This window comes from Bombina bombina, chromosome 4 (genome assembly GCF_027579735.1).
Source record: "Bombina bombina isolate aBomBom1 chromosome 4, aBomBom1.pri, whole genome shotgun sequence".
Classification (NCBI taxonomy): domain Eukaryota; kingdom Metazoa; phylum Chordata; class Amphibia; order Anura; family Bombinatoridae; genus Bombina; species Bombina bombina.
In genome coordinates this window covers 456,925,815-456,950,022 of record NC_069502.1, presented here as the reverse complement: position 1 = coordinate 456,950,022, position 24,208 = coordinate 456,925,815, and the positions used below count along the sequence as shown (strand labels likewise).

Sequence of the window (24,208 nt, the reverse complement as noted above, 5' to 3'; positions counted from 1 at the left end):
GGTGTTATCTACTCTGGATGATTGTGACAACTTGGTCATTCCAGAAAAATTATGCAAGATGGACAAGTTCCTAGAGGTTCCGGTGCACCCCAACGCTTTTCCTATACCCAAGCGGGTGGTGGACATAGTGAATAAGGAGTGGGAAAAGCCCGGCATACCTTTTGTCCCCCCCCCCTATATTTAAGAAATTATTTCCTATGGTCGACCCCAGAAAGGACTTATGGCAGACAGTCCCTAAGGTCGAGGGGGCAGTTTCTACTCTAAACAAGCGCACTACTATTCCTATCGAGGATAGTTGTGCTTTCAAAGATCCTATGGATAAAAAATTGGAGGGTTTGCTTAAAAAGATTTTTGTACAGCAAGGTTACCTTCTACAACCCATTTCGTGCATTGTTCCTGTCACTACAGCAGCATGGTTCTGGTTCGAGGAACTAGAAAACTCGCTTAGTAGAGAGACTCCATATGAGGAGGTTATGGACAGAGTTCACGCACTTAAGTTGGCTAACTCTTTTATTTTAGATGCCGCTTTGCAATTAGCTAGATTAGCGGCGAAAAATTCAGGGTTTGCTATCGTGGCGCGCAGAGCGCTTTGGCTAAAGTCTTGGTCAGAGGATGTGTCATCCAAGACAAAATTGCTTAACATCCCTTTCAAAGGTAAAACTCTATTTGGACCAGAATTGAAAGAGATTATTTCAGACATCACTGGGGGAAAGGGCCACGCCCTTCCACAAGATAGGCCTTTCAAGGCCAAGAATAAGTCTAATTTTCGTTCCTTTCGCAATTTCAGGAACGGACCGGCCTCTAATTCTGCATCCTCTAAGCAAGAGGGTAATGCCTCACAACCCAAACCAGCCTGGAAACTGATGCAAGGCTGGAACAAGGGTAAGCAGGCCAAGAAGCCTGCCGCTGCTAACAAAACAGCATGAAGGAGTAGCCCCCGATCCGGGACCGGATCTAGTGGGGGGCAGACTCTCTCTCTTTGCTCAGGCTTGGGCAAGAGATGTTCAGGATCCCTGGGCTCTAGAAATAGTTTCTCAGGGTTATCTCCTGGAATTCAGGGAACTACCCCCAAGGGGAAGGTTCCACATGTCTCACTTATCCTCAAACCTAATAAAGAGACAGGCGTTCTTACATTGTGTAGAAGACCTGTTAAAGATGGGAGTGATACACCCAGTTCCAATAAAGGAACAAGGAATGGGATTTTATTCCAATCTGTTCGTAGTTCCCAAAAAAGAGGGAACTTTCAGACCAATTTTGGATTTGAAGATCCTAAACAAATTTCTCAGGGTACCATCGTTCAAGATGGAAACCATTCGAACGATTCTACCCACTATCCAGGAAAGTCAATTTATGACTACCGTGGATCTAAAGGATGCGTACCTACATATTCCTATCCACAAAGAACATCATCAGTTCCTAAGGTTCGCCTTTCTGGACAAGCATTACCAGTTTGTGGCCCTCCCATTCGGGTTAGCCACTGCTCCAAGGATTTTCACAAAGGTACTAGGGTCCCTTCTAGCGGTTCTAAGACCGAGGGGCATTGCAGTAGTACCTTACTTGGACGACATTCTAATACAAGCGTCGTCCCTGTCAAAAGCAAAGGCTCATACAGACATCGTTCTGGCCTTTCTCAGATCACACGGATGGAAGGTGAACATAGAAAAAAGTTCTCTGTCTCCGTCGACAAGAGTTCCCTTCTTGGGAACAATAATAGATTCCTTAGAAATGAGGATTTTTCTGACAGAGGTCAGAAAGTCAAAACTTCTAAGCACTTGTCAAGCTCTTCATTCTGTTCCTCGTCCTTCCATAGCGCAGTGCATGGAAGTAGTAGGGTTGATGGTTGCAGCAATGGACATAGTTCCTTTTGCACAAATTCATCTAAGACCATTACAACTGTGCATGCTCAAACAGTGGAATGGGGACTATACAGACTTGTCTCCAATGATTCAAGTAGATCAGAAGACCAGAGATTCACTCCGTTGGTGGCTGACCCTGGACAATCTATCCCAGGGAATGAGCTTCCACAGACCAGAGTGGGTCATTGTCACGACCGACGCCAGTCTAGTGGGCTGGGGCGCGGTCTGGGAATCCCTGAAAGCTCAGGGTCTATGGTCTCGGGAAGAGTCTGTTCTCCCGATAAACATTCTGGAACTGAGAGCGATATTCAATGCTCTCAGGACTTGGCCTCAACTAGCAAAGGCCAGATTCATAAGATTCCAATCAGACAACATGACGACCGTTGTGTATATCAATCATCAGGGGGGAACAAGGAGTTCCCTGGCGATGAAAGAAGTGACCAAAATAATTCAATGGGCAGAGGATCACTCCTGCCACCTGTCTGCGATCCACATCCCAGGTGTGGAAAACTGGGAGGCGGATTATCTGAGTCGTCAGACATTCCATCCGGGGGAGTGGGAACTCCACCCGGAGATCTTTGCCCAAATAACTCAATTATGGGGCATTCCAGACATGGATCTGATGGCGTCTCGTCAGAACTTCAAGGTTCCTTGCTACGGGTCCAGATCCAGGGATCCCAAGGCGACTCTAGTAGATGCACTAGTAGCCCCTTGGACCTTCAACCTAGCTTATGTATTTCCACCGTTTCCTCTCATTCCCAGGCTGGTAGCCAGGATCAATCAGGAGAGGGCCTCGGTGATCTTGATAGCTCCTGCGTGGCCACGCAGGACTTGGTATGCAGACCTGGTGAATATGTCATCGGTTCCACCATGGAAGCTACCTTTGAGACAGGACCTTCTTGTTCAGGGTCCATTCGAACATCCAAATCTGGTTTCCCTCCAGCTGACGGCTTGGAGATTGAACGCTTGATTCTATCGAAGCGTGGGTTTTCAGATTCTGTGATAGATACTCTGGTTCAGGCCAGAAAACCGGTAACTAGAAAGATTTACCATAAGATATGGAAAGATATATCTGTTGGTGTGAATCCAAAGGATTCCCATGGAATAAGATAAAAATTCCTAGGATTCTCTCCTTTCTACAAGAAGGTTTGGAGAAAGGATTATCTGCAAGTTCTCTAAAGGGACAGATCTCTGTCTTACTACACAAAAGACTGGCAGCTGTGCCAGATGTTCAAGCATTTGTTCAGGCTCTGGTTAGGATCAAGCCTGTTTACAGACCTTTGACTCCTCCCTGGAGTCTAAATCTAGTTCTTTCAGTTCTTCAAGGGGTTCCGTTTGAACCTTTACATTCCATAGATATTAAGTTACTATCTTGGAAAGTTTTGTTTTTGGTTGCTATTTCTTCTGCTAGAAGAGTTTCTGAGTTATCTGCTCTGCAGTGTTCTCCGCCCTATCTGGTGTTCCATGCAGATAAGGTGGTTTTGCGTACTAAGCCTGGTTTTCTTCCAAAGGTTGTTTCTAACAAAAATATTAACCAGGAGATAGTTGTACCTTCTTTGTGTCCGAATCCAGTTTCAAAGAAGGAACGTTTGTTACACAATTTGGACGTTGTCCGTGCTCTAAAATTCTATTTAGAGGCTACAAAAGATTTCAGACAAACATCTTCTTTGTTTGTTGTTTATTCTGGTAAAAGGAGAGGTCAAAAAGCGACTTCTACCTCTCTTTCCTTTTGGCTTAAAAGCATCATCCGATTGGCTTATGAGACTGCTGGACGGCAGCCTCCTGAAAGAATCACAGCTCACTCCACTAGAGCTGTGGCTTCCACATGGGCCTTCAAGAACGAGGCTTCTGTTGACCAGATATGTAAGGCAGCGACTTGGTCTTCACTGCACACTTTTGCCAAATTTTACAAATTTGATACTTTTGCTTCTTCGGAGGCTATTTTTGGGAGAAAGGTTTTGCAAGCCGTGGTGCCTTCCGTTTAGGTAACCTGATTTGCTCCCTCCCTTCATCCGTGTCCTAAAGCTTTGGTATTGGTTCCCACAAGTAAGGATGACGCCGTGGACCGGACACACCAATGTTGGAGAAAACAGAATTTATGCTTACCTGATAAATTACTTTCTCCAACGGTGTGTCCGGTCCACGGCCCGCCCTGGTTTTTTTAATCAGGTCTGATTAATTATTTTCTCTAACTACAGTCACCACGGTACCATATGGTTTCTCCTATATTTTTCCTCCTGTCCGTCGGTCGAATGACTGGGGTGGGCGGAGCCTAGGAGGGACTATATGGCCAGCTTTGCTGGGACTCTTTGCCATTTCCTGTTGGGGAAGAGATATCCCACAAGTAAGGATGACGCCGTGGACCGGACACACCGTTGGAGAAAGTAATTTATCAGGTAAGCATAAATTCTGTTTTCAGGTAACAATCTGTTACATGGGAAAAGCAGTCATTCTTGGCAGATTAAATATGCCATAGCTAAAGGACAGTTTTCAAGAATAAGGAGAAATTGCTCCAATGACAGGGAATTTGAACTTGAGGCAAATGAATTGAGCAAAAGGCTTAAAGAAAGGAAATATCCAGAGCGAGATATAACTAGGGCCAGGGACATGTTTAATTCCATCCCCAGAGAGTCCCTTCTGTCTAATAAACAGAAACCTATTAAACAATTTGAAGGGACTTATTTTGTTACTCAGTTCAGTGCTCAGTATCAGTCAATTTGTAACATAGTAAAGAAACATTTTCCAATCCTGAAGGCTGATGACAATCTGGTAACTCTGGTAGAGAAAGGAGTAAGGTGTTCATATAAAAAAAAGTACCACACTGGGTAATATATGGTCACCGACACAACTACGCAAAGTGACTGCTACTGCAAGTTCATGGCTTAGACACTTAGGTATGTATAAGTGTGGCAGTGCAAACCATGTGACTACGTACAAGTTACACAAAATTTTACATCCTATGTCAATGGGAAAGAGTATAAGATACAGTCCTGTGTTAATTGCAAGTCAGGCTATGTGATTTATCTAATTTCCTGTACCCAATGTCACCTGCAATATGTGGGCTTAACCTCTAGGGATATGAGAAGTAGGATAAGAGAACATCTTTCTTTTGCAAGATGTACCGAGTCCACGGATTCATCCTTGTGGGATGATATCCTTCCTAACAGGAAGTGGCAAAGAGAGCACCACAGCAGAGCTGTCTATATAGCTCCCCCCTTAACTCCACCCCCCAGTCATTCCCTTTGCCGGCTTTAAGCAGGAAGGGTAAAGTGAAAGAGGTGTTAAACTGTTAGTTTTATTTTATCTTCAATCAAGAGTTTATTTTTAAATGGTACCGGTGTTTGTACTATTTACTCTCGGGCAGGACATAGATGAAGATTTCTGCCTGGAGGAGGATGATCTTAGCATTTGTAACTAAGGTCCACTGCTGTTCCCACAGAAGCTGAGGAGTACAGGAAAACTTCACTGTGAGGAACGGTTTCTTGCTATACAGCAATGAGGTATGTTCAGTCATTTTTCTGCAGAGACTGTGTTAACTCAGAAAGGCTGAGAGTATCCCCATTAGGGGAAGGGTAAGCAGTAATCCTAGTTTCATAAGGGGCATTACTAGCTTCCATAAAGGGCTAATCTTATGGGCACTCAGTTTGTATAAGATATAGAGGCAAACGTTTGTGTTCTGGGAGTACTTTATTTTTGTGCTAGATTCTACGTTGATATGCGCTCCGCAGCAGGTTGGAGCCCGGTTTTCCTCTCAGCGTGCAGTGAATGTCAGAGGGATGTGAGGAGAGTATTTCCTATTTCTCCAACATAGGTGTGTCCGGTCCACGGCGTCATCCTTACTTGTGGGATATTCTCTTCCCCAACAGGAAATGGCAAAGAGCCCAGCAAAGCTGGTCACATGATCCCTCCTAGGCTCCGCCTACCCCAGTCATTCTCTTTGCCGTTGTACAGGCAACATCTCCACGGAGATGGCTTAGAGTTTTTTAGTGTTTAACTGTAGTTTTTATTATTCAATCAAGAGTTTGTTATTTTAAAATAGTGCTGGTATGTACTATTTACTCTGAAACAGAAAAGAGATGAAGATTTCTGTTTGTATGAGGAAAATGATTTTAGCAACCGTTACTAAAATCCATGGCTGTTCCACACAGGACTGTTGAGAGGAATTAACTTCAGTTGGGGGAACAGTGAGCAGTCTTTTGCTGCTTGAGGTATGACACATTCTAACAAGACGATGTAATGCTGGAAGCTGTCATTTTCCCTATGGGATCCGGTAAGCCATTTTTATTCAGACAGTAAATAAGGGCTTCACAAGGGCTTGTTAAGACTGTAGACATTTTCTGGGCTAAATCGATCATATTTACACATATTTAGCCTTGAGGAATCATTTAATCTGGGTATTTTTTGTAAAATAATATCGGCAGGCACTGTTTTAGACACCTTATTCTATAGGGGCTTTCCCTAATCATAGTCAGAGCCTCATTTTCGCGCCGGTATGGCGCACTTGTTTTTGAGAACAGCATGACATGCAGCTGCATGTGTGTGGAGCTCTGATACATAGAAAAGTCTTTCTGAAGGCATCATTTGGTATCGTATTCCCCTTTGGGCTTGGTTGGGTCTCAGCAAAGCAGATTCCAGGGACTGTAAAGGGGTTAAATATAAAAACGGCTCCGGTTCCGTTATTTTAAGGGTTAAAGCTTCCAAATTTGGTGTGCAATACTTTTAAGGCTTTAAGACACTGTGGTGAAAATTTGGTGAATTTTGAACAATTCCTTCATACTTTTTCGCAATTGCAGTAATAAAGTGTGTTCAGTTTAAAATTTAAAGTGACAGTAACGGTTTTATTTTAAAACGTTTTTTGTGCTTTGTTATCAAGTTTATGCCTGTTTAACATGTCTGAACTACCAGATAGATTGTGTTCTGACTGTGGGGAAGCCAAGGTTCCTTCTCATTTAAATAGATGTGATTTATGTCATAAAAAATTTAGTAAAAATGATGCCCAAGATGATTCCTCAAGTGAGGGGAGTAAGCATGGTACTGCATCATCCCCTCCTTCGTCTACACCAGTCTTGCCCATACAGGAGGCCCCTAGTACATCTAGCGCGCCAATACTCCTTACTATGCAACAATTAACGGCTGTAATGGATAATTCTATCAAAAACATTTTAGCCAATATGCCCACTTATCAGCGAAAGCGCGACTGCTCTGTTTTAGAAAATACTGAAGAGCATGAGGACGCTGATGATATTGTTTCTGAAGGGCCCCTACACCAGTCTGAGGGGGCCAGGGAGGTTTTGTCTGAGGGAGAAATTTCAGATTCAGAAAAAATTTCTCAACAAGCTGAACATGATGTGATTACTTTTAAATTTAAGTTGGAACATCTCCGCGCTCTGCTTAAGGAGGTGTTATCCAATTTGGATGATTGTGATTATCTGGTCATTCCAGAAACACTATGTAAAATGGACAAGTTCCTAGAGGCCCCGGGGCCCCCCGAAGCTTTTCCTATACCCAAGCGGGTGGCGTACATTGTTAATAAAGAATGGGACAGGCCCGGTATACCTTTCGTACCTCCCCCCATATTTAAAAAATTGTTTCCTATAGTCGACCCTAGAAAGGACTTATGGCAGACAGTCCCCAAGGTCGAGGGGGCGGTTTCTACTCTAAACAAGCGCACCACTATACCCATAGAAGATAGTTGTGCTTTCCAAGATCCTATGGATAAAAAATTAGGTTTGCTAAAAAAGATGTTTGTTCAGCAAGGTTACCTTCTACAACCAATTGCATGCATTGTCCCTGTCACTACAGCCGCGTGTTTCTGGTTCGATGAGCTAGAAAAGGCGATTATTAGTAATTCTTCTTCTTATGAGGAGATTATGGACAGAATTCGTGCTCTTAAATTGGCTAATTCTTTCACCCTAGACGCCACCTTGCAATTGGCTAGGTTAGCGGCCAAAAATTCTGGGTTTGCTATTGTGGCGCGCAGAGCGCTTTGGTTAAAATCTTGGTCAGCGGATGCGTCTTCCAAGAACAAATTGTTTGACATTCCTTTCAAGGGGAAAACACTGTTTGGCCCTGACTTGAAAGAGATTATCTCTGATATCACTGGGGGCAAGGGCCACGCCCTTCCTCAGAATAGGTCTTTCAAGGCCAAAAATAAACCTAATTTTCGGCCCTTTCGCAGAAACGGACCAGCCCCAAGTGCTACGTCCTCTAAGCAGGAGGGTAATACTTCTCAAGCCAATCCAGCCTGGAGACCAATGCAAGGCTGGAACAAAGGAAAGCAGGCCAAGAAACATGCCACTGCTCCCAAGACAGCATGAGATGCGGGCCCCCGATCCGGGACCGGATTTGGTGGGGGGCAGACTCTCTCTCTTCACTCAGGCTTGGGCAAGAGATGTTCTGGATCCTTGGGCGCTAGAAATAGTCTCCCAAGGTTATCTTCTGGAAGTGATTCATCCTGTTCCATTAAAAGAACGAGGGATGGGGTTCTACTCCAATCTGTTCGTAGTTCCCAAAAAAGAGGGAACGTTCAGACCAATCTTAAATCTCAAGATCCTAAACAAGTTTCTCAAGGTTCCATCGTCCAAAATGGAAACCATTCGAACTATCCTTCCATCCAGGAAGGTCAATTCTTGACCACGGTGGATTTAAAGGATGCGTATCTACATATTCCTGTCCACAAGGAACATCATCGGTTCCTAAGGTTCGCATTCCTGGACAAGCATTACCAGTTCGTGGCGCTTCCTTTCGGATTAGCCACTGCTCCAAGGATTTTCACAAAGGTACTAGGGTCCCTTCTGGCGGTGCTAAGACCAAGGGGCATTGCTGTAGTACCTTACTTGGACGACATTCTGATTCAAGCGTCGTCCCTTCCTCAAGCAAAGGCTCACACGGACATAGTCCTGGCCTTTCTCAGATCTCACGGATGGAAAGTGAACGTGGAAAAGAGTTCTCTATCTCCGTCGACAAGAGTTCCCTTCTTGGGAACAATAATAGACTCCTTAGAAATGAGGATTTTTCTGACAGAGACCAGAAAAACAAAACTTCTAAACTCTTGTCGGATACTTCATTCCGTTCCTCTTCCTTCCATAGCGCAGTGCATGGAAGTGATAGGTTTGATGGTAGCGGCAATGGACATAGTTCCTTTTGCGCGCATTCATCTAAGACCATTACAACTGTGTATGCTCAGTCAGTGGAATGGGGACTATACAGACTTGTCTCCGAAGATACAAGTAAATCAGAGGACCAGAGACTCACTCCGTTGGTGGCTGTCCCTGGACAACCTGTCACAAGGGGTGACCTCCCGCAGACCAGAGTGGGTCATTGTCACGACCGACGCCAGTCTGATGGGCTGGGGCGCGGTCTGGGGATCCCTGAAAGCTCAGGGTCTTTGGTCTCGGGAAGAATCTCTTCTACCGATAAATATTCTGGAACTGAGAGCGATATTCAATGCTCTCAAGGCTTGGCCTCAGCTTGCGAGGGCCAAGTTCATACGTTTTCAATCAGATCCGGGGGAGTGGGAACTCCATCCGGAAATCTTTGCCCAAATCACTAAACTGTGGGGCATTCCAGACATGGATCTGATGGCCTCTCGTCAGAACTTCAAGGTTCCTTGCTACGGGTCCAGATCCAGGGATCCCAAGGCGACTCTAGTAGATGCACTAGTAGCACCTTGGACCTTCAAACTAGCTTATGTATTCCCGCCGTTTCCTTTCATCCCCAGGCTGGTAGCCAGGATCAATCAGGAGAGGGCGTCGGTGATCTTGATAGCTCCTGCGTGGCCACGCAGGACTTGGTATGCAGATCTGGTGAATATGTCATCGGCTCCACCATGGAAGCTACCTTTGAGACGAGACCTTCTTGTTCAAGGTCCGTTCGAACATCCGAATCTGGTCCCACTCCAGCTGACTGCTTGGAGATTGAACGCTTGATCTTATCAAAGCGAGGGTTCTCAGATTCTGTTACTGATACTCTTGTTCAGGCCAGAAAGCCTGTAACTAGAAAAATTTACCACAAAATATGGAAAAAATATATCTGTTGGTGTGAATCTAAAGGATTCCCTTGGGACAAGGTAAAGATTCCTAGGATTCTATCCTTTCTTCAAGAAGGATTGGAGAAAGGATTATCTGCAAGTTCCTTGAAGGGACAGATTTCTGCCTTGTCTGTGTTACTTCACAAAGAGCTGGCAGCTGTGCCAGATGTTCAAGCCTTTGTTCAGGCTCTGGTTAGAATCAAGCCTGTTTACAAACCTTTGACTCCTCCTTGGAGTCTCAACTTAGTTCTTTCAGTTCTTCAGGGGGTTCCGTTTGAACCCTTACATTCCGTTGATATTAAGTTATTATCTTGGAAAGTTTTGTTTTTGGCTGCAATTTCTTCCGCTAGAAGAGTTTCAGAATTATCTGCTCTGCAGTGTTCTCCTCCTTATCTGGTGTTCCATGCAGATAAGGTGGTTTTACGTACTAAACCTGGTTTTCTTCCGAAAGTTGTTTCTAACAAAAACATTAACCAGGAGATAGTCGTGCCTTCTTTGTGTCCGAATCCAGTTTCAAAGAAGGAACGTTTGTTGCACAATTTGGATGATGTTCGCGCTCTAAAATTCTATTTAGATGCTACAAAGGATTTTAGACAAACATCTTCCTTGTTTGTTGTTTATTCTGGTAAAAGGAGAGGTCAAAAAGCAACTTCTACCTCTCTCTCTTTTTGGATTAAAAGCATCATCAGATTGGCTTACGAGACTGCCGGACGGCAGCCTCCTGAAAGAATCACAGCTCATTCCACTAGGGCTGTGGCTTCCACATGGGCCTTCAAGAACGAGGCTTCTGTTGATCAGATATGTAGGGCAGCGACTTGGTCTTCACTGCACACTTTTACCAAATTTTACAAGTTTGATACTTTTGCTTCTTCTGAGGCTATTTTTTGGGAGAAAGGTTTTGCAAGCCGTGGTGCCTTCCATTTAGGTGACCTGATTTGCTCCCTCCCTTCATCCGTGTCCTAAAGCTTTGGTATTGGTTCCCACAAGTAAGGATGACGCCGTGGACCGGACACACCTATGTTGGAGAAAACAGAATTTATGTTTACCTGATAAATTACTTTCTCCAACGGTGTGTCCGGTCCACGGCCCGCCCTGGTTTTTTAATCAGGTCTGATAATTTATTTTCTTTAACTACAGTCACCACGGTATCATATGGTTTCTCCTATGCAAATATTCCTCCTTAACGTCGGTCGAATGACTGGGGTAGGCGGAGCCTAGGAGGGATCATGTGACCAGCTTTGCTGGGCTCTTTGCCATTTCCTGTTGGGGAAGAGAATATCCCACAAGTAAGGATGACGCCGTGGACCGGACACACCGTTGGAGAAAGTAATTTATCAGGTAAACATAAATTCTGTTTTGAATGCAGTGATCTCCTTCTACGGGGTCTATTTCATAGGTTCTTTGTTATCGGTCGTAGAGATTCATCTCTTACCTCCCTTTTCAGATCGACGATATACTCTTATATATACCATTTCCTCTACTGATTCTCGTTTCAGTACTGGTTTGGCTTTCTATTACATGTAGATGAGTGTCCTGGGGTTAAGTAAGTCTTATTTTCTGTGACAATCTAAGCTATGGTTGGGCACTTTTATATAAAGTTCTAAATATATGTATTCAAACATTTATTTGCCTTGACTCAGGATGTTCAACATTCCTTATTTCAGACAGTCAGTTTCATATTTAGGATAATGCATATGAATATATCATTTTTTCTTACCTTAAAAATTTTGACTTTTCCCTGTGGGCTGTTAGGCTCGCGGGGGCTGAAAATGCTTCATTTTATTGTGTCATTCTTGGCGCGGACTTTTTTGGCGAAAATTTTTTTTCTGTTTCCGGCGTCATACATGTCGCCGGAAGTTGCGTCATTTTTGACGTTTTTTTGCGCCAAAGGTGTCGGCGTTCCGGATGTGGCGTCATTTTGGCGCCAAAAGCATTTAGGCGCCAAATAATGTGGGCGGCTTTTTTAGCGCTAAAAAAAATATGGGCGTCACTATTGTCTCCACATTATTTAAGTCTAATTATTTTGTGCTTCTGGTTGCTAGAAGCTTGTTCTATGGCATTTTTTTCACATTCCTGAAACTGTCATTTAAGGAATTTGATCAATTTTGCTTTATATGTTGTTTTTTCTATTACATATTGCAAGATGTCCCACGTTGAAGCTGAGTCAGAAGATACTTCTGGAATATCCCTGCCTGGTGCTGGAGCTACCAAAGCTAAGTGTATCTGCTGTAAACTTTTGGTATCTGTTCCTCCAGCTGTTGTTTGTACTGTTTGTCATGACAAACTTGCTAATGCAGATAATATTTCCTTTAGTACTGTTACATTACCTGTTGCTGTTCCGTCAACATCTAATACTCAGAGTGTTCCTGATTTTGTTTCTAAATCCATTAAGAAGGCTATGTCTGTTATTCCTCCTTCTAGTAAACGTAAAAAGTCTTTTAAAACTTCTCATTTTTCAGATGAATTTTTAAATGAACATCATCATTCTGATACTGATATTGGTTCTTCTGATTCAGAGGATTCTGTCTCAGAGGTTGATGCTGATAAATCTTTATTTAAAATGGAATTTATTCGTTCTTTACTTAAAGAAGTCCTAATTGCATTAGAAATTGAGGATTCTAGTCCTCTTGATACTAAATCTAAACGTTTAGATAAGGTTTTTAAATCTCCTGTAGTTATTCCAGAAGTTTTTCCTGTCCCTGGTGCTATTTCTGAAGTAATTTCCAGGGAATGGAATAATTTGGGTAATTCTTTTACTCCTTCTAAACGTTTTAAGCAATTATATCCTGTGCCATCTGACAGATTAGAATTTTGGGACAAAATCCCTAAGGTTGATGGGGCTGTCTCTACTCTTGCTAAGCGTACTACTATTCCTACGGCAGATGGTACTTCCTTTAAGGATCCTTTAGATAGGAAAATTGAATCCTTTCTAAAAAAGCTTACTTGTGTTCAGGTAATCTTCTTAGACCTGCTATATCTTTAGCGGATGTTGCTGCAGCTTCAACCTTTTGGTTAGAAGCTTTAGCGCAACAAGTAACAGATCATAATTCTCATTATTATTCTTCTACAACATGCTAATAATTTTATTTGTGATGCCATCTTTGATATCATTAGAGTTGATGTCAGGTATATGTCTCTAGCTATTTTAGCTAGAAGAGCTTTATGGCTTAAATCTTGGAATGCTGATATGTCTTCTAAGTCTACTCTGCTTTCCCTTTCTTTCCAGGGTAATAAATTATTTGGTTCTCAGTTGGATTCTATTATCTCAACTGTTACTGGAGGGAAAGGAACTTTTTTACCACAGGATAAAAAATCTAAAGGTAAATTTAGGTCTAATAATCGTTTTCGTTCCTTTCGTCACAACAAGGAACAAAAGCCTGATCCTTCATCCTCAGGAGCGGTATCAGTTTGGAAACCTTCTCCAGTCTGGAATAAATCCAAGCCTTTTAGAAAACCAAAGCCAGCTCCCAAGTCCACATGAAGGTGCGGCCCTCATTCCAGTTCAGCTGGTAGGGGGCAGATTACGTTTTTTCAAAGAAATTTGGTTCAATTCTGTTCACAATCTCTGGATTCAGAACATCGTTTCAAAAGGGTACAGAATTGGCTTCAAGATAAGGCCTCCTGCAAAGAGATTTTTTCTTTCCCGTGTCCCAGTAAACCTAGCGAAGGCTCAAGCATTTCTGAAATGTATTTCAGATCTAGAGTTGGCTGGAGTAATTATACCACTTCCAGTTCTGGAACAGGGGCTGGGGTTTTACTCAAATCTTTTCATTGTACCAAAGAAGGAGAATTCCTTCAGACCAGTTCTGGATCTAAAAATATTGAATCGTTATGTAAGGATACCAACATTCAAAATGGTAACTATAAGGACTATCCTGCCTTTTGTTCAGCAAGGGCATTATATGTCCCCAATAGATTTATAGGATGCATATCTGCATATTCCGATTCATCCAGATCACTATCAGTTTCTGAGATTCTCTTTCCTAGACAAGCATTACCAGTTTGTGGCTCTACCGTTTGGCCTAGCTACAGCCCCAAGAATTTTTACAAAGGTTCTCGGTGCCCTTCTGTCTGTAATCAGAGAACAGGGTATTGTGGTATTTCCTTATTTGGACGATATCTTGGTACTTGCTCAGTCTTCACATTTAGCAGAATCTCATACGAATCGACTTGTGTTGTTTCTTCAAGATCATTGTTGGAGGATCAATTTACCAAAAAATTCATTGATTCCTCAGACAAGGGTAACCTTTTTAGGTTTTCAGATAGATTCAGTGTCCATGACTCTGTCTTTGACAGACAAGAGACGTCTAAAGTTGATATTAGCTTGTCGAAACCTTCAGTCACAATCATTCCCTTCGGTAGCTTTATGCATGGAAATTCTAGGCCTTATGACTGCAGCATCGGACGCGATCCCCTTTGCTTGTTTTCACATGCGACCTCTTCAGCTCTGTATGCTGAACCAGTGGTGCAGGGATTACACAAAGATATCTCAATTAATATCTGTAACACCGATTGTATGACACTCTCTGATGTGGTGGACAGATCACCATCGTTTAGTTCAGGGGGCTTCTTTTGTTCTTCCGACCTGGACTGTAATTTCAACAGATGCAAGTCTGACAGGTTGGGGAGCTGTTTGGGGGTCTCTGACAGCACAAGGGGTTTGGGAATCTCAGGAGGTGAGATTACCGATCAATATTTTGGAACTCCGTGCAATTTTCAGAGCTCTTCAGTCATGGCCTCTTCTAAAGAGAGAATCGTTCATTTGTTTTCAGACAGACAATGTCACATCTGTGGCATACATCAATCATCAAGGAGGGACTCACAGTCCTCTGGCTATGAAGGAAGTATCTCGAATTCTGGTATGGGCGGAATCCAGCTCCTGTCTAGTTTCTGCGGTTCATATCCCAGGTATAGACAATTGGGAAGCGGATTATCTCAGCCGCCAAACGTTACATCCGGGCGAATGGTCTCTTCACCCAGAGGTATTTCTTCAGATTGTTCAAATGTGGGGACTTCCAGAAATAGATCTGATGGCCTCTCATCTAAACAAGAAACTTCCCAGGTATCTGACCAGATCCAGGGATCCTCAAGCGGAAGCATTGGATGCATTGTCACTTCCTTGGAAGTATCATCCTGCCTATATCTTTCCGCCTCTAGTTCTTCTTCCAAGAGTAATCTCCAAGATTCTGAAGGAATGCTAGTTTGTTCTGCTGGTAGCTCCAGCATGGCCTCACAGGTTTTGGTATGCGGATCTTGTCCGGATGGCCTCTTGCCAACCGTGGACTCTTCCGTTAAGACCAGACCTTTTGTCGCAAGGTCCTTTTTTCCATCAGGATCTCAAATCCTTAAATTTAAAGGTATGGAGATTGAACGCTTGATTCTTAGTCAAAGAGGTTTCTCTGAGTCTGTGATTAATACTATGTTACAGGCTCGTAAATCTGTATCTAGGGAGATATATTATAGAGTCTGGAAGACTTATATTTCTTGGTGTCTTTCTCATCATTTTTCCTGGCATTCTTTTAGAATTCCGAGAATTTTACAGTTTCTTCAGGATGGTTTGGATAAAGGTTTGTCTGCAAGTTCCTTGAAAGGACAAATCTCTGCTCTTTCTGTTCTTTTTCACAGAAAGATTGCTAATCTTCCTGATATTCATTGTTTTGTACAAGCTTTCGTTCGTATAAAACCTGTCATTAAGTCAATTTCTCCTCCTTGGAGTTTGAATTTGGTTCTGGGGGCTCTTCAAGCTCCTCCGTTTGAACCTATGCTTTCGTTGGACATCAAATTACTTTCTTGGAAAGTTTTGTTCCTTTTGGCTATCTCTTCTGCCAGACGAGTTTCTGAATTATCTGCTCTTTCTTGTGAGTCTCCTTTTCTGATTTTTCATCAGGATAGGGCGGTGTTGCGAACTTCTTTTAAATTTTTACCTAAGGTTGTGAATTCTAACAACATTAGTAGAGAAATTGTGGTTCCTTCATTCTGTCCTAATCCTAAGAATTCTAAGGAGAGATCATTGCATTCTTTGGATGTTGTTAGAGCTTTGAAATATTATGTTGAAGCTACTAAGACTTTCCGAAAGACTTCTAGTCTATTTGTCATCTTTTCCGGTTCTAGAAAAGGCCAGAAAGCTTCTGCCATTTCTTTGGCATCTTGGTTGAAATCTTTAATTCATCATGCCTATGTTGAGTCGGGTAAAACTCTGCCTCAGAGGATTACAGCTCATTCTACTAGGTCAGTTTCTACTTCCTGGGCGTTTAGGAATGAAGCTTCGGTTGATCAGATTTGCAAAGCAGCAACTTGGTCTTCTTTGCATACTTTTACTAAATTCTACCATTTTGATGTGTTTTCTTCTTCTGAAGCAGTTTTTGGTAGAAAAGTACTTCAGGCAGCTGTTTCAGTTTGAATCTTCTGCTTATGTTTTCATTTAAACTTTATTTTGGGTGTGGATTATTTTCAGCAGGAATTGGCTGTCTTTATTTTATCCCTCCCTCTCTAGTGACTCTTGCGTGGAAAGATCCACATCTTGGGTAGTCATTATCCCATACGTCACTAGCTCATGGACTCTTGCTAATTACATGAAAGAAAACATAATTTATGTAAGAACTTACCTGATAAATTCATTTCTTTCATATCAGCAAGAGTCCATGAGGCCCACCCTTTTTTGTGGTGGTTATGATTTTTTTTGTATAAAGCACAATTATTCCAATTCCTTATTTTTTATGCTTTCGCACTTTTTTCTTATCACCCCACTTCTTGGCTATTCGTTAAACTGATTTGTGGGTGTGGTGAGGGGTGTATTTATAGGCATTTTGAGGTTTGGGAAACTTTGCCCCTCCTGGTAGGAATGTATATCCCATACGTCACTAGCTCATGGACTCTTGCTAATATGAAAGAAATTAATTTATCAGGTAAGTTCTTACATAAATTATGTTTTTCTGGTTCTAGGAAAGGTCAGAAGGCTTCTGCCATTTCTTTGGCATCTTGGTTAAAGCTTTTGATTCATCATGCTTATTTGGAGTCGGGTAAATCCCCGCCTCAGAGGATTACAGCTCATTCCACTAGGTCAGTTTCTACTTCCTTTGCTTTTAAGAATGAAGCTTCTGTTGATCAGATTTGCAAAGCAGCAACTTGGTCTTCTTTGCATACTTTTACTAAAGTCTACCATTTTGATGTTTTTTCTTCTTCAGAAGCAGTTTTTGGTAGAAAAGTACTTCAGGCAGCTGTTTCAGTTTGATTCTTCTGCTTATAATTTCAGTTTTTTTCATTATAAGATTAAAACTTTTGATTTGGGTTGTGGATTAATTTTTCAGCGGAATTGGCTGTCTTTATTTTTATCCCTCCCTCTCTAGTGACTCTTGCGTGGAGTTCCACATCTTGGGTGTTTGCTATCCCATACGTCACTAGCTCATGGACTCTTGCCAATTACATGAAAGAAAACATAATTTATGCAAGAATTGACCTGATAAATTCATTTTTCATATTGGCAAGAGTCCATGAGGCCCACCCTTTTTATGGTGGTTATGATTTTTTTGTATAAAGCACAATCATTCCAATTCCTTGTTGATGCTTTCACTTCTTTCTTATCACCCCACTTATTGGCGATTTGTTAAACTGAATTGTGGGTGTGGTGGGGGGTGTATTTATAGGCATTTTGAGGTTTGGGAAACTTTGCCCCTCCTGGTAGGAATGTATATCCCATACGTCACTAGCTCATGGACTCTTGCCAATATGAAAGAAATTAATTTATCAGGTAAGTTCTTACATAAATTATGTTTTTGAAGTTGAGAGCGATTTACAATGCTCTGATGATGGCTTGGCCTCAATTGTCCTTAGCCTGGTTTATCAGGTTTCAGTCGGACAACATCACCTTAGTGGCTTACATCAACCACCATGGAGGAACTCGGAGTTCCTTAGACATGAAGGAGGTGGCACGGATTATTCAGTGGGCGGAAGCTCACAATTGTCTATCTGCCATCCATATTCCTGGAGTGTACAACTGGTAAGCAGATTTCCTGAGCAGACATTTCATCCCGGTGAGTGGGCTCTCCACTTGGAGGTGTTCTCCTAGTTAACCCTCAAATGGGGGGTGCCGGAGTTGGATCTGTTGGTGTCTTGGCAGAACCCCAAGCTTCCAAGGTACGGTTCAAGGTCAAGAAATCCTCAGACCGCTCTGATAGATGTTCTGGCGGTTCCTTGGGATTTCGGACTAGCATACCTGTTTCCTCCCTTTGCGCTACTTCCATGAGTTATTGCTCGTATCAAACGAGAGAGCATTGGTAATTGTTTAATAGCTCCTGCATAGTCTCGCAGGATCTGGTATGCAGACCTAGTGAAGATGTCTTCTCGGCCGCCTTGGAGGTTGCCTCTGAGGAAGGACCTAACTCTGGGTCCATTCCTCCATCCAAATCTCGTTTGTCTGAAGCGGACTGCTTGGAGATTGAACGCTTAGTTCTGTCTAAGCGTGGATTTTCTGAGTCTGTCATTGAGACCATGATCCAGGTTCTCAAGCCTGTTAAAAAGTATGGCGTAAATACCTTTTCTCCAACATAGGTGTGTCCGGTCCACGGCGTCATCCTTACTTGTGGGATATTCTCTTCCCCAACAGGAAATGGCAAAGAGCCCAGCAAAGCTGGTCACATGATCCCTCCTAGGCTCCGCCTTCCCCAGTCATTCTCTTTGCCGTTGCACAGGCAACATCTCCACGGAGATGGCTCAGAGTTTTTTGGTGTTTACAAACCTTTGACTCCTCCTTGGAGTCTCAATTTAGTTCTTTCAGTTCTTCACGGGGTTCCGTTTGAACCCTTACATTCCGTAGATATTAAGTTATTATCTTGGAAAGTTTTGTTTTTGGTTGCAATTTCTTCTGCTAGAAGAGTTTCAGAGTTATCTGCTCTGCAGTGTTCTCCTCCTTATCTGGTGTTCCATGCAGATAAGGTGGTTTTGCGTACTAAACCTGGTTTTCTTCCGAAAGTTGTTTCTAACAAAAATATTAACCAGGAGATAGTTGTGCCTTCTTTGTGTCCGAATCCAGTTTCAAAGAAGGAACGTTTGTTGCACAATTTGGATGTAGTTCGTGCTCTAAAGTTCTATTTAGAGGCTACAAAGGATTTCAGACAAACATCTTCCTTGTTTGTTGTTTATTCTGGTAAAAGGAGAGGTCAAAAAGCAACTTCTACCTCTCTCTCTTTTTGGCTTAAAAGCATCATCAGATTGGCTTATGAGACTGCCGGACGGCAGCCTCCTGAAAGAATCACAGCTCATTCCACTAGGGCTGTGGCTTCCACATGGGCCTTCAAGAACGAGGCTTCTGTTGATCAGATATGTAAGGCAGCGACTTGGTCTTCACTGCACACTTTTACCAAATTTTACAAATTTGATACTTTTGCTTCTTCGGAGGCTATTTTTGGGAGAAAGGTTTTGCAAGCCGTGGTGCCTTCCATCTAGGTGACCTGATTTGCTCCCTCCCATCATCCGTGTCCTAAAGCTTTGGTATTGGTTCCCACAAGTAAGGATGACGCCGTGGACCGGACACACCTATGTTGGAGAAAACAGAATTTATGCTTACCTGATAAATTACTTTCTCCAACGGTGTGTCCGGTCCACGGCCCGCCCTGGTTTTTTAATCAGGTCTGATGATTTATTTTCTCTAACTACAGTCACCACGGTATCATATGGTTTCTCCTATGCAAATATTCCTCCTTTACGTCGGTCGAATGACTGGGGAAGGCGGAGCCTAGGAGGGATCATGTGACCAGCTTTGCTGGGCTCTTTGCCATTTCCTGTTGGGGAAGAGAATATCCCACAAGTAAGGATGACGCCGTGGACCGGACACACCGTTGGAGAAAGTAATTTATCAGGTAAGCATAAATTCTGTTTTTATTGGTGTGAATCTAAGGACTACTCTTGGAGTAGGGTCAGGATTCCTAGAATTTTGTCTTTTCTCCAGAAAGGTCTGAAGAAAGGGTTGTCAGTCAGTTTTCTGAAAGGTCAGATTTCTGCATTATCTATTTTGTTACACAAGCGTTTGGCGGATGTGCCAGATGTTCAATCTTTTTGTCAGAAACCTGTTGCTCCTCAAGTTTTGCAGCAGGCTCCGTTTGAGCTAATGCATTCCATAGATATTAAAGGGACATTCAACACCAGAGTTTTTGTTGTTTAAAAAGAAAGATAATACCTTTTTATAACCCATTCCCCAGTGTTGCATTACCAACATTGTTCTAGAAATACATTTTTTACCTCTGTACTTACCTTGTATCTAAGCCTCTGCAAACTGCCACTTTATTTCAGTTCTTTTGACAGACTTGCATTTTAGCCAATCAGTGCTCACTCCAGGGTAACGTCACGTGCATGAGCTCAATGTTATCTATATGAAACATATGAACTAATGCCTAGTGGTCAAAATGCATTCAGATTAGAGGCAGTTTTCAAGGTCTAAGAAATTAGCATATGAACCTCCTAGGTTTAGCTTTCAACTAAGAATACCAACAGAAAAAAGCAAAATATGTCATAAAAGTAAATTGGAAAGTTGTTTAAAATTACATGCCCTATTTGAATTATGATTTTTTTTTTTGGACTTGACTGTCCCTTTAAGTTGCTATCTTGGAAGGTTTTGTTTCTTATAGCTATCGCTTCTGCTCGGAGAGTTTCGGAACTCTCCACTTTGCAGTGTGATTCGCCTTACCTTATCTTTTATGGGGATAGGGCAGGTTCTTTGTACTAAATTGGGGTTTCTTCCTATAGTGGTTTCGGATAGAAATATTAATCAGGAAATTGATGTTCCTTCTCTCTGTCCCAATCCTTCTCATAAAGAGCGTCTGTTGCACAACATGTATGTTGTGTGTGCTCTAAAATTCTACCTAAAGGCGACTAAGGATTTTCGCCAGTCTTTTGTCCTGTTTGTTTCTCAGGAAAGCGTAAGGATCAAAAGGCTACTGCTACTTCTCATTCCCTTTTGGTTGAGAAGTAAGATTTATTTTGCTTATGAGACTGCTGGACAACAGCCTCCTGAAAGAATTACAGCTCATTCCACTAGGGCTGTCTCCTCATTCTGGGCTTTCAAAAATGAAGCTTCTGTGGAACAGATTTGCAAGGCTGCAACTTGGTCCTCTCTGCATACTTTTTCCAAATTTGATACTTTTGCCTCGGCTGAGGCCTCTTTTGGGAGAAAGGTTCTTCAAGCAGTGGTGCCTTCTGTTTAGGTCTGCCTGTCTTGTTCTCCCTCCCTGTTCATTCTGTGTCCCCTAGATTGGGTATTGGTTCCAACTAGTAATTGAATGACGTTTGTGTTATTCCTTTTCCATTTTTCCTTAGGTCTAATGACTGGGGATTGTGGCTAGGGGAGTGATACTTAAAAGCTTTGCTGTGGTGCTCTTTGCCTCCTCCTGCTGGCCTGGACTGATATTCCCACTAGTAATTGAATGATGTTGTGGGCTCTCCATATCTGGAAAGAAAGAAATGTATTAGGTAAGCATAAATTTAGTTTTTCCATTGTTCTCTCTAAGGGGCATATCTATCAAGCTCCTCCGTATGGCGCTTGAAGGCCCATGTTTCTGGCGAGCCTTCAGACTCGCCAGAAACTCCAGTTATAAAGCAGCGGTCTAAAGATAAGATAAGGAACAAAGTGCATGTACACAAAGTGATAACATAATGAGATCTGATATTACCTGCAAGCTCAACCCATTGTAATAGGCTGTGGTTTAAAACAAAACCAGGTCATTCATATACACAAATAAACCTGAAAGTGCAAATTCTCATAATTTTATACTCTGCAGCTGGTATAACAAGTCATAGAAAATACATTAATGGAAAAATAATTTTACAGTGTACTGTCCCCTTAAGTAACTGAAGATACTGCTTGTCCATGTTAGGTGTGTTTTGTTTGGATGCACTTGGTGATTGATTCAATAATCTGAACTGGACCATTGATACATTCAGTTAGCAAAATTTGCTTTTTGCAATGTGTTTTAACATGTTTCTTGCTGCAATATATTGATTGGTTTGATTTGGAGGAGAGGTTAACCTGTATGGTTTCAACTTTTTCATTTACTGATGCAATAAAATATCTTGTAACAGTTAATCCTTAAAGAATATGTATTTGGTTTTAAATATCTGCCTTGTGTGTGTGGTTTTGGTTGGCCTTGGATTTTTTATTTAGTTTTTTTGTTTTCTGAATGTATGTCTGGTGCTGTAAGGCTTTTATTTTTGTGAAACGCTTTTAATAAATTTAATTTTATTATTATTTTAGACTGGTATTACACTAAACGAACGCTTCAAAATCTTGAAAGAGCAGAGGTTGTCCCAATCTCTCAGCAAAGGCAGCAGGTTTGTGACGGTGGGATGAGATCTCTGCCCTGCTAACAGATGTTTGTGTTTGTTCCCTTTTTGTTTTTCACTTTGACTTTTACAAATTGCAGAGACCAAAGCCTAATGTCTCGTGCACAGAAGCTTCAGAACTTCGAAACCTCCTCTTCTTTAAAATAGTGAAAAACTTTTTTGTATTGTTTTTACTGTGAAATATACATAAAGGAACACAATCCTGGGAACGCAAGATACAAAATGGAGTTATCAAACCAGGCACCGTTCTGTACAAAGCCAAGATACCTTTATATAATTACAAAGTTCATGGTTACTATATTTTTATTTTGTTGGACATATTCTTCATATTAAAAAATCGATGAGTGATAGGCTTTTTTTTTTTTTTGGTTCATTCTTGTACAGTTTTATTGTACAATTTTATTTATGTATTTCTTCCCTCCAACCAGCACAGAGCGCAAGAGAGTATGTTTTGGATATGTGGACACGTCTTGCAGTCAAATAATTTTTGATTCAACAGCTTCAGTTTTTGCTCATCAGTTTTTTGTTTAGCCATTGACCAACTGCTATAGCCTACACTGTTCCTTTAGTGCAGAGCATTAATAGCTCAGATTACAGCCAGTTTTAACATTTATTTGATTTGTGTAAAGAAGTCCTTATATTTTTTATCATCATACAGTTCTAGTGGTGAGAATTTGAGTGGCTCAGTTCTGTTTAAAAAAAAAATTGATTTGTAAAACGTATGAGTGCTTCTTTTTGTGCAAAATATCAGGAACATGTTGTACATGCAACCCTGTGCGCCAAACGTCTGCATTATAAAGCAGCTGTGAACTTTAAAAAAAAAAAAAAAACTGCCATGGAGATAAAAAGTCCAGTTTCCATCTGTTTGACCAAATGTGGTGCAGGTTCATTCCTGTCTCTATCTCTCTGGAAAGGGAGCACAGAATAAACAATGTCTCGCTGAGCGATCCTTTTTGCTAGAGTTCTGTTTATTGTACATCTTACCTCTCTATTTCATAATAAACTGTTCTGCACTCTTTTGCGTCTAAAGTCTGGATTTTGTGTGTTTACAATTTTACAGACCTATTTGATTCTTTTCGCTACTTTTTATAGATATTATTTCTCAAACATTTACTTACGTACTTGTTAGTGCTAAATGTCAGTTATTTTTTAAAAGTATCTGCATAATAGTTATTTTGCTTTTCCCTAACACAAATATTATATAATGTACACATTAAGATTGGATTAAACTTTCAAAACTGTATACCCCTTGGCTTGAAAATGCATAGAAATATTATAAAGTACCACACTCTACATGCAGGCACACGCTGGAACATATATGCAATAATGATTTAGTTGTCTAAGGGACGAGATATTAATACCTATAGGTTTAGATAAGCATAATGAGCAAGGGCAGCAAGCTAACAGTGATATGCATGTGTGAGACAAGGTTTAGTTCAGAGTAAGATATTTTAAATACTGATAAATTATTGAGCATTTTTTGTTTTCAAAATTGCTTTTTTATTGACACACAATGTTATATATGTATTTGTGAATGTGATACATATTTGTGTTATATATCCTAGGTTACAATATTTATTTAGATTTCAGCAGTAACCTCCAACGTGTTATATATTTACGTAACAATATTTTCTTCTTAAATAGAAAGTCCACAGCTGCATTCATTACTTTTGGGGAAACAAGAACCTGGCCACCAGGAGGAGGCACACAACCCAGCCAAAGGCTTAAATACTCCTCCCACTCCCCTCATCCCCCAGTCATTCTTTGCCTTTTGTCCCAAGAGGATGGAGGAGGAGAAGTGTCAGAATTTCTCTTGTAAAGGTGTATCCAGTCCACGGGTTCATCCATTACTTGTGGGATATTCTCCTTCCCAACAGGAAGTTGCAAGAGGACACCCACAGCAGAGCTGTCTATATAGCTCCTCCCCTGCCACCCCCAGTCATTCTCTTGCAACTCTCGACAAGAAAGGAAGTATCAAGAGATATGTGGTGAC

At 41.7% G+C, this 24,208-nt stretch overlaps 1 protein-coding gene across 1 annotated transcript in view; it reads left to right on the top strand.

Moving 5' to 3' along the window:
- FYTTD1 (forty-two-three domain containing 1) overlaps positions 1 to 23,233 on the top strand; it is a gene marked incomplete in the record, with an annotated part of 405,415 nt that extends 382,182 nt beyond the window's left edge. Inside the window, 1 exon segment of the mRNA XM_053710315.1 lies at positions 22,127 to 23,233. Coding sequence (XP_053566290.1) covers positions 22,127 to 22,222 — 96 coding nt within the window.
- Positions 23,234 to 24,208: the final 975 nt, after the last annotated feature.